Genomic DNA, 11,582 nt, shown 5'->3' on the forward strand with positions numbered 1-11,582 from the left:
AGAAAGCTAACCTGTCACTACCGAGGGACTAGCCTCGGCCTCTGCCTGTGTCAAAGTGAATACTCAAGCTAGAGTCAAGCTATCCACCTTTTCTGCTTCCCCTTTCTTCACTGTTGGGCAGTCCTTCTTGAGGTGCCCCACCGTTCCTCACACATAGCAAGCCTTGGCCCGACATTGTCCCTGATGGCGTCTTCTACACCTCGGCCACTCCGGATAGGTCCGCCACGCCTCGCCGCCACCCTGACGGCCACCCTGACTACCCCAACTTCTCCTGTCAAGACCAGCAGGGGTCGAAGTGTCAGGAGTCTTCCTCTTCACATCACTGGGGCTTCCACCCTTACCTGACCCAGAATAAGGAGGCACAACTCTGCGACCCTCGCACCTCGCTACACTTTCCTTCCAAATCTTGTTCTCCGCTTCCTCAGCGGTAAGAGCCTTCTCAACGGCCTGGGCATAAGTTGTTCCCCCAGGTATTGTTGTGATCCTAACATCCCAGGCTATTATAGCATTAAGCCCCCTAATGAATCTGTCTTGCCTAGCAGCATCAGTAGGCACAAGGTCTGGCGCAAATTTCACAAGTCTATCAAATATTAGGGCATACTCAGTAACTGTCATGTTTCCCTGCACCAAACCCACAAACTCATTAACTTTTGCTGCCCTGATGGCAACATTGTAGTATTTCTGGCTGAGCAAGTCTTTAAATCCTTCCCAACTCAATGCAGTGACGTCCCTGGTCTGTGTTGCCACGTCCCACCAGAAGCGAGCATCCTCTCTCAACATATATGTGGCACAAGCCACTCTGTCCTATCCCCCTATCCTCATAAAGTCCAGAATAGCAGTAATCATAGTCATCCACTGCTCGCCCTTCAGTGGGTCAGGTCCTCCCTCAAAAGTTGGGGGATGCTGCTTTCGGAACCGCGCATACAATGGCTCCCATTTGTTCCCAACCTCTCCTAGCTGTACAAATGGTACCACTACAGGTGGCACAATAGGGGCAGCACTCCCTGATGGAGCCTGCTGTCGCAGAATCCGGATCTGCTCATCCTGGCTCTGTAGTCGTGCTTGCATATCTGCCATAAGTTGCTGCCAGTTCTCAGGGACTGGCGGAGGAATCGGACCCTAGTCATCACCTTCGGTCCCAGACCTAGTGCCGGCTAGTCGCGTAGATTTTCTTGGACGCATAGCTATCCAAGTCAATCTGCAATCAATGACTCGGCAATCAGACCATGATGATAGGGTAAAAGCTTCTCCAAAATCCACCAAAGGAACATAACCAATCACAAACAATCAAGATATAGGCATTTATCCACATGCACCAGCATTGCTAATAAGCATGGCCCAACATCACCACACAACAGTTAAGATATAAACATCCATCCTTACACAATATGCAGTTAATCATTCAAATATTCATTTACATGCACAGTGATGCTAATAAGCATGCCTCAATATTTTCACACAGCAGTCAAGGTCCAAGCCCTATCAGTATCTCATGCTTCCTATTCATCTAACAGATAACAACAATCACATTTCTACCCAAGCATACAAGCATATAAGCACATATACACATTACCAAACCCTGAATCGAGCCTGTCTCTAGCAGCGAATGGACATGTCCAACCGGTCTTCAGGAACCCTTAAACCTAGGACGCTCTGATACCAAGTTGTAATGCCCTGGATAGCCAAGACCGCTACACTGTGTACTCATAAAGGTGCAGGACTTGCTAATCAAGTCATTTAGTTAAAAATGTGTCACTGAAACCATTAATGTGCTAGGTTTAAAAGATTTTGGTCTCAAAAAGTACATTTCATAAAACTAAACATTTTTACACATGGGATCCCAAAAGGAACAGCGTTTAAAAGTCAGTTTAAAAAATTTCCAGAGTACAAACAACCACTAGCCACTCTAAGGGCAAAGCAAACGTTTATGGTTTTCCCATTCCTGTCTCCCTTTCAACCGTGGCGGTTGAGCAGCTGATCATGTACATTCTACTCTCAAAGCTCTCCGAATAAGGGCTGATCAAGCTTGCCCTTGCCTTTACATGCACCACGAAGCACCCGTGAGCCAAGGCCCAGCAAGAAAACATGACATTATATAACAAACAATGATAACAATTGAATAACCCTTTAAGCATGATCATATACTTAACAAACCACACTAATCACATAGCATGTAGATACAACCAAAGATTCAACCAATCAACACTCAGCATGACAAATCCACCAATCAATAATAACAATCAAATCACATGATAATCAGGGTCGACACCTTAGGTCACACCCTCTGTTTACTCCATTGACTCCGGCCCGCTTAAACCGAGCTCAGTGCATAATAAGTTGTCCTCAGCTACCAGTGGCTGAGCCGCGCCCTGTACACTAATGTAAACTCTGGCACTCTTAGACCGTTTGTTTACTATTCACATGGTGTAATACCATCCTTCAGTAAGCATACAAGATAGGGAGCCCTTAGTCCCATTATCAATTCACAACCGGGTGTAGTCTTCTTACCTTTAGTTTCCAAGTTTACTGGTTACGCGAGATGCCTCTTGAGCACGATCTGTTTCCCGAGCCCCTAGCTTATACCTAGTCACAACCAAGATAAGGGATTCCATTAATAATTGTAAAAGGTCTTCTAGATTAGATTCTAGTCTCCGGAACATCGAATTCCACCAAACACGGTAGTAGAATCGATCCCGAGCACCCTAGGTTAAATTCCCATGCTTAAAATCCCAAATTTCCTTAAGGGTCGCGGCTCAAGCTTCCTATGCCGCGGCATGGCCCCCAAACAGAACCCATCCAAGCTCAGAACCAGACACGGGCTGCGGCCCTACATAGACCATGCCGCGGCCCACTCTCCATCTCCAACATTCATCAGCTTCAGAGGGTCACGGCTCACCAAGAACTATGCTGCGGCCTGACCCCTTCGAACCCAGAAAAACCTCCATTTTTAACTATCAAACCTCACTCAAAACCATCCAAAACCATCCCATTAATATACCACAATTGTCACAAACGTTCCTGCATGATTTCAGAAGCACAAGCCAGCAGAAACCTAAGCTAAAAGCTCATCAAAACACCTTTTCAATTTTTGAAACTCACACACTCAAGAACACTAAAACCAGTTATAAAAGCTCGGAATTCAAACACTAAATCACGAATTGGAGCTTACCTTCTTTGATGAACCAACTCTCTTAAAGATTTCTGAGCTAACTCCCAAGTTCCAAGCTTCAATTCAATCCTTCAATATCAAAATCCATAAACACCTCAAAACTCAGCCATAAACACAGAATTTAACCACCATGCATAAAGCTTATGACTTACCTTAATTCTGGTTAAACTCCTTAGCTGAACACTAGATTAATCCACCAAGACTTCAGCTCAATCCATTGAATTCCAGCTGAGTTTTCCTTAAGCTTCTTGTGGTTTTTCTTTGAGAGAGAAAAGGAAGAGGAGGGAAGGTCGGTTCTTTATGATTCTACTGAGTTCTGTGTTTTACTTAGTCTATCCTTAGATAATTAAGTCAATCCCAAGGCTCAGGGTACCGGAAACGTCCCCGAGGGAAAAATGGTAAAATTCCCTAGTATTCCCACCTAAGCTTCCTAACCTCAAATATATCTCCAATTATTTATTTCCGTAACCCGATAACCTAAATAATCATCTAATACCCAAAATATCCCTTGACTTACCCCAAGTCAAGTACAAAGCCCCGTTGTGACTTTCTTGCTAACTAGCTCCCTAAGATCGCCGCAAGTCGCATGCTGCAGAATTACCCACATAATAATGTGTTCCTCACAATTATAACATATAATCACATTTACATTCATATAACCATACAAGCATGATTATCACAGAATCATGCACTAAACTAATAAACTCACACATAAACGAATGATGCCCTCCCGACATACTAATCAAGGCCCTTAAGCCTTATTAGTGATTTTGGGTCGTTACGGACACACTGAACGCATGGGCATCTGACTTCTCCCGAAGCATTCACATGATTCTTGGCCATTTGTATAAATGCTTGAAGATCATTCCAAAACTCATCAGAGTTACGTCGTCTATTAGTTATCCAACTCTTGGCAATCGTCATAATTGATTCAAGTGGAAAATAAATTATCACAATGTGATAATCATAAAAAACTACCTTTATTTGCTAATCATTTGTTGATCACCAAAACACTAATTTTTTCAAGTAAATTGTGAAATCAAATTTTATGAATATATATTATCAAATTTCAAGTAAATCATATTTTATGAAGATATTATCAAATTAATTAAATAAACAAATATTTAATTATAATCTTATTAATTTACCATTAAAGATTATTATTTTAATTTAATTAATAATCATCAAATTATTAATTTATTTTCTACTTTTTATTTTAATAAAATTTCAAAAGTAAAGTTGACTATATTAATTACTTTATTATAAATTTTTATTCTACTTCTTATTACTTTATAATTTTTTATTAATTACATTAAAATCTACTAAAATTTCGACAACATAACGACTATAATCTAACATATCCTAAAAATTAAAATCTGCATAAAATATACAAAATCAGTCCCAAAACATACATATAATTGAATATAAAGATTTAAATCTCATATTAACAACATAAATCATATTATAAACATTTAATTAGATTCATCTAACCTAATAAACTATATTTTATTAGATTCTAATATTCATATCTACATTAAATCATATAAACATATTCACATTTACATACATATACATACGTATTCATATTTATATACATATACATTCATATACACATAAAAAATAAACATACATATATTAATCAAAAAAAATATATATCATCTAATATCTAAACCTATCATATGCATTTTTTTTATAACATAATATTTAATTAAATCAAATTAATAAATATATTTACATTCTATCCCTACAAAAATACATATATAATTAAATTAACAAATATACAAATCTAACCTTAAAAACAAAATTTAACACCTTATAAAATAAAAAATTACACAATTGAAAACTTAATTTAACACTTAATCAATAATAAAAAAACTTAAAAACAATACCCAAAAGTCAGCTATAGCGTTATCTTCCGTCAATAATCTAATCCCAAGGCTCGGGCTAGGCACAAGTAATCTGCAAAAAAAATAAAAAATAATTCAAAAATTTCAAAAAATCATTTATGACAAACACAAAATACACACATATACTAACAAAAAATACATTTTAAACCATAAAATACAAAGAAAATGGGATTAGATTACCAAAACAAGGCAAAAAAAAAGGCAACATATAGGCTCAGATCGTCGGTGGGGCTCGGATGGCTCTGTTTTTTCAAAAAAAAAAAAAATTGCACAAAATAAAGAAGAAGGCTCGGGCTTGGGAGTTATATCGACTGTCTCTATAGCGATGACATGTACAAGAATGTCATCGCTGATATCAAACGCACCGTTTCACTCAAACGGTGAGACCCTACAGCGATGACATGTCGTCACTATAGGATAGCGAATAGTACACGAACCATCTCATGTGCTATGCGTCTACCCTACAACGACGACGTGCCGTTGCTATAAGCAATGAAATTTGACTTAAATTTTTTGGCGGTTTAGTTTCCCACATTTTTTTGGGGCCTATTGCGATGACATGCCATCGCGATAAAGTACAAAATAAATGACGAGTGGATTAAATTGGACTTTATAGAAACGACATGTTGTCGCTATAGAGAGTGAAAAATAGGCAACCAACTCTTGGCGGTTAAGTTCCCTCCATCTCCTACAGCGACAACATGTCGTCGCTCTAGAATAACATATTTTCCTCCTTTTTTCCACAATGACTCTACAGTGACGACAAGTCGTCACTATATGGAGTTCAAATAGGCAACCAACTATGGGTGGTTGAGTTCCCTCTCCATCCTACAGCGACGACATATCATCGCTGTAGCCAAACATATTTCCCTCTTTTTTTTCGACGAAGACCCTACAGCAAAGCGTTAGTTCCCGTCTCTTGTTCCTTCCAAATTCCGGATACCCTACAACAATGTACGGCACTAGAAATTTGGAGGACCTGGTCGTGTGTTGTTGACGACCCTACAACGACGACATGTCGTTGCTGTAGCTTATTTTTTTAATAAATTAAGAAAAAAAGAATTTTTCGTGGATTTCGACTACATATAACGACGACTTTGGAGTCGTCACAATAGATGTCGTCGCTGTAGAATCTCTTTCTTGTAGTGATTAGGGTATTAATGTTAACTTAATACACAAAGGGTTGTGTTACAATAAAGACTATGGACCACGCAGATTCTACTAGGCCCATTGCAGAAATCCACACACCAACTTTATGGAGAACATATCTACATCCGTCAGGGTGTGGCGCACGTTTGCCCTTGTTAGGCGGCGTTGTGGGAAATATCAATTGTCGAGTCGACACCACTAATCGAGGATCACCAAAAGTTGTCAGAGGATTCTCTCGAGACCTACACCTGCAATAGATCGATACCTGGCAATACTCCTGGGCCCGAGGACCGGAATCCTAACTTGGAGAAAGGCCAAGTTAGAAGGGCCCCTCGGGGTGTAATATCACTTGGAGACATATTTTCCCCAAGGAAAGACCTCAGGTCATGAGCTCACGCGGTTATCCACACCTCAGAGGCCGGCTTGGAATGTGATCTCAATGGGAAACACCCTCGCCTGAGAGAAGTCCTTAAGACATAACCTCACCTGGAGGCATTCTCGTCTCGGCCGAATTTATAATACATCAATGAACTCGCATCCCGAGGACTCCAGGGCCTGTCGCTAATTACTCTCAATTGCCACGTGTTAGATGATCATAACACGGACAACATAAATATTTATATATACTATAGAACTGCAATTCATTCTATTATATATATAGGGAATGACTACAACGCATCCTTTTTTTTTGCAACACCGGTGCATCCTTTTTCTATTTTGGCACCTGGAAAGATATAATCCCAATTTTTTTTATATGACGGTGTACATTGTAGGTACTTAGAATATTCTGCAAATTTTCAAGAAATTCTGATTTTCAAGGGAGATGGTACAGAGTTCAAACTGTCAAATTTTACACGCGTACACAAAAAAACAGGCACGTGTGCAACAGAGAGTTTAGACCCTGTTTCGGTACCATAATTTATTCAGAATTTCTTAAAAATTTGTAGGATGTTCTAGATAGCTATAATGTACACCATCATATAAAAAATTTGAGATTATAACTATTCAGGTGCTGAAATAAAAAAAAAAGGATGCATCAGTGTTGCAAAAAAAGGGATGCGTTGTAGTCGCTCCCTATATATATATATATTAAAAAGTGAACCAATTTTTGTTAAAATTATAGACAATGTTTTACTCTAAATTTTTTTATACATTTTATTAAACATTATTTATTTTTATGAGATTATTTACTTATTTATTTAAAATTTATATGATAATTAAAAAATATAATAAAAATAAATATGTTTACAATTTTAAAACTAAATAATATTTAATGCACGTTGTTTCTACCTAGTATATATATATATATATATACTATAAGTGTAGGTAATGATTCTTAACATTTATAAGTATATATATATAGGCCTTGGATTATATTCCGTTCACGGAACGATTCAGTCAGAAAATAGTCAAAGGGAGCCCCAATTTGTACTACTATTGGACTGACATTGTAACACTATTTCTGATAAAAAGTGAGGCTAAATAGTGTAGTTTGTCCCATCGCACAGTTAATGCAACTGTGCAAGCCACCGGAGATAACCGGTTTTATAATATCTAATGTGAATAGTTACACGTTGGGGGTGGTTTTCTGGTAATTGTACTTCTTGAACTTTTGGTCTTTATGTAATTTGTAGCTTCATAACATATTTGTTGTTTTTTTACATTGACTGTACATTTAGTACATTGTTCTTACTATTTTGCACATTGTTTATGATTTCGCAACACATACTGTTTAACACAGGTAGATGGGTCAGTCCGAGTCCATGAGCACGGCCCAAACGAAAAGGGTCTATTACAGTGAAATAAACTTTAAAATTGAGATTTTTTTTATTAGGCCCAAAGTTATGAATGGGGCAGTAAGATAAATTTTTGTAATGAAGATGTTTTATTTAATATATCTTCCCCTTTTGTTATGTTACCAGTAGACAAAGTAGTGATCAATTAATATATCAAAAGATGTAGTATTGAATATTGTAGTGAAAAGTTAGTAAAACAATGAGGACTGCTACTATCAAAACTAATTAACACTTTTTTTTTATCCTAATTAACGATAAAGATAACAATATTATTAGTTTAATTAATAGAATAATATTGGTAAATTTGAAGTAGTAATAAACAAGTTTGGTGAGTTGCATTAACAATGAAATTTTTTTTGTTTTTTTTATCCTAATTAATTACCTAATTCATATTAATATTATGCTTTAAACATGGTTTTAATGATTTTATGCCTATTTGGTGAGAAGCATATATACTTTAAGCAATCAATTAAAAAAGCTAACAAAGTTACTTACTATTAAAATCTCGTAAGTATAGATAGTAGGCTCGAATCTACACGATATGATTAAGTGTAATTATGTCATATTTTGTAATCCTTCATTTTAATTGTGAAGATGAATACTTTTACTAATTTACTCTTTAATGTACAATTAATGAAATTTCAATAATAGTGATACGCATGGTATATAATGAAGAGAAAGAAAAGAAACGATTACAGTCAATTTGTTATCTAATTTTATCAATTAGAGTGAAGCGTCACTAAAAAAGGAACGTATATTTAGGATTGGTCATTTGATTATCATTAATCTACCTTTCTAAAACATTACAAATATGATTGAACTGCCATAATCAATATTTTTTTACCATTGAAACAAATCTACTATTTAGCTACAATTTGAATTCACTTACATTAATGCAATTGTTATACTAATTCAGCCACCTAAACCATTACAAAACACTTTAATTGTTAAGTAGGACAGAATGCCTACGAAAATAGACACTTAGTCAATTTGCACTATCATTCTGTCATAAAGTTCGATGGTCATCTAGATTCGTCGAATTTAGCCGAATGCTAAGCTCTCTTACTTGGTGAGGGTTGTTGACTGTGAGGAAGCGGTAGACCGACCAGCTGAGGGCATGTTCTTCGATTGTGGTCTGCAGAATAACAGTTCGAACACTTCCTTTTAGTTTTAACGGCTCCATCCGACATATCTATTGTAACATTGTCCCTGTTGTTTCTTGCATAGGCAGATCCTTTAGTTCTACAAGTTGTAGGGTCCCTGGTAATGTTTTCATTTTCTTGATAGGTTTGATATCGTCCCGAGTCGTTGTCACCAGTGTTTGATTCCAATGGAACTACATCCTTGAACATTGCAGTTAGTGTTGCCACTTCTTGTTTCGCTTTGGTGTAAGATTGCTCAGACTTGGAAGCGTAATAGCTCAACAAGTTTGTATCCAAAGCGAGGGATGCCTGCCTAGCCATTTCAAATAATTGTTGCTTTTCTGTGGAGTGTTGCTTTAGTTCGAGGGGGAGGTCTGCTTTTGCATTCTTACTCCACCGTTTCAGCAGGAGAGACTGTGGTACTATCTTCATATGACGGTATTTCATTACGGCCCAAATATGTCTACATGGATAGCCGTCTGTCTCAAAAAGCAAGCAGTGACAGGTGAATGTCTCCTCTTGTGGGTGGTAATGAACGTTGTACACTCTATCCTCGTGTTGGAATTTTGACAAACTGTAGGAGAATGATTCACCGTTGTCTTCAGAATTGTTGACAAAGTACGCATGTTCCGCTTTGATTTGATCAGCCACTTTATAGTACATATTTCTAGTGTATAATTTGGCACACTGCTCATGGTATGTCTTAAGAGCATTTTTGGGACCTGGTATTGGAGGACTACTGTGTCGACTATTGTAATCATCTACTCTCTCGACGTGCCTCAACTTTGTCATAGCAACGTCAATCGAGGTAACAAATTCACGGAGACTATAACTTGCATGTAGGAATTTTTTAATACTTGAATTCATGGACTCACATCTTTGGTTGGTCCGCATTCCGGCGACAAATTTCCCTCTTAGGTATGTCTCTGCCCATGAACGACGACTGTGATAAGTGTTGGTGCACCATTGGCTAGAATGGAGGTCAAAATTGTGTATTAATTCCCCCCATTTTTGCATGAATTCCTCTATTGTGTAATAGTTGTACATGACATCTTGAAATCCTTGTAAGAATCAGGGGTCTTTTGAAATTTTTAAAGCGTTGGTACACAGGTGCCACACACACAACTGATGAGTTGCATTTGGGAAGTACTTCAAGACAGCATTTTTGATAGCTCCATCTCCATCTGTCACCACAACCTTTGGTGTTACATGATTGTGGCATTCAATAAATTTTTCAAGCAACCAAAAGTAAGTTTGCTCATCCTCGGAGTTAAGCAGTGCCATTCCAAATATGCAGGTTTTGAAATGATGATGGACGCCCAAAATAATTGTCAGGGGTTTATTATATTTGTTTGTCATATATGTTGTGTCAAATCCAATAACCTCACCGAATGCGACGAAATCCCGTCGAGAATATTCGTCCGCCCAGAATAGGTTCCCCAATCTGTTGTCCACATCACATTGATATTGAATGAAGAAATTTGGATCCCTCTTTGACAGACAATCCAAATATCCCAAAGCACCATCTGAATCTGTACATCTTTTCTCTTTTCTTTTAACATGGGCGACCTTGTTGTAAACGTCTCGTAGCTGGCAAGGCATCCTTTCGTACCCACCAGACTGCATTGCCAAGTGGGAGATGATGTGTGAAGTTCTTATCCCAACTTAGTTCATTGACCTCACTTGAGCAACTAGGGTTTCTGACACGGAACATTTTGATCTCAGAAATCGCAACTCATCTAATGCTGCCTTGTCATGGTTGTGCAAAGGTTGGAATTCCTTGCAAATCCACGGACCCTCATCGCCCATCATTACGACTCAAAAACTAGCTTGGAAACCAGTCCTAGTAATAGATGTTTTTCGTTTGCTCCCACCGGCTTTGTCAATTTCCATGTGTTTGCGGAAACCTTCTTTTGAACATACCCATTTTCTCATGGTGATGTTCCGATTTTTTTTCTATACATCTGCTTTGCGGACACTGAAGCCTACCCACAAAGAGTATGTGTAATAAAAATCCTCCCACTCTTCAAGGGACTCCAAGACCTTTCCCTAGACATCCTCCGTCTCAATATCATTTGCGAGTTTCTCAATCCCCAAAGATTGTAGTATATTTTCCCAATTTGATGTTTCTTGCAAACTTCCTACCTCGTCCATATTTAAGTTAAATCTGGGAAAGAAAAGCCAAGTTTTAGGCAATATATTATGAATAGAGTTATTGTATGTTTTACATAGCCCATTATACATACAATTTGACCTGTAAACTCAATCGATATTGGTGAAAAGCTTGATATTGCGAAGGTGTGTAATAACATGGCACAAATGTGAAACTGGATTTTCAAAATAGAAGAAAATTCATATTATTATAATTTTTCCTTATTTGGTTCCCATAGAAAATGGGAGACATACCCAAATTAAAGGA

At 37.7% G+C, this 11,582-nt stretch overlaps 2 protein-coding genes across 2 annotated transcripts; both read right to left on the reverse strand.

Moving 5' to 3' along the window:
* Positions 1-9,073: 9,073 nt before the first annotated feature.
* Positions 9,074-10,057, reverse strand: LOC133796264 (protein FAR1-RELATED SEQUENCE 9-like). Its single transcript, XM_062233738.1, has one exon. The coding sequence runs from the start codon at positions 10,055-10,057 to the stop codon at positions 9,074-9,076; it is 984 nt and encodes a 327-aa protein (XP_062089722.1).
* Positions 10,058-10,234: 177 nt separating this feature from the next.
* Positions 10,235-10,789, reverse strand: LOC133796266 (protein FAR-RED IMPAIRED RESPONSE 1-like). The gene has a single exon (XM_062233739.1). It carries the CDS (start codon positions 10,787-10,789, stop codon positions 10,235-10,237), a length of 555 nt encoding a protein of 184 aa, XP_062089723.1.
* Between the last annotated feature and the right edge of the window lie 793 nt (positions 10,790-11,582).

The sequence above is a fragment of the Humulus lupulus genome, chromosome 8 (assembly GCF_963169125.1).
Source record: "Humulus lupulus chromosome 8, drHumLupu1.1, whole genome shotgun sequence".
Taxonomy (NCBI): Eukaryota; Viridiplantae; Streptophyta; class Magnoliopsida; order Rosales; family Cannabaceae; genus Humulus; species Humulus lupulus.

Coding starts and splice junctions, on each gene's coding strand:
- LOC133796264 (XM_062233738.1), bottom strand. CDS start 10,057: ATGCGGACCAACCAAAGATGTGAGTCCATGAATTCAAGTATTAAAAAA.
- LOC133796266 (XM_062233739.1), bottom strand. CDS start 10,789: ATGCAGTCTGGTGGGTACGAAAGGATGCCTTGCCAGCTACGAGACGTT.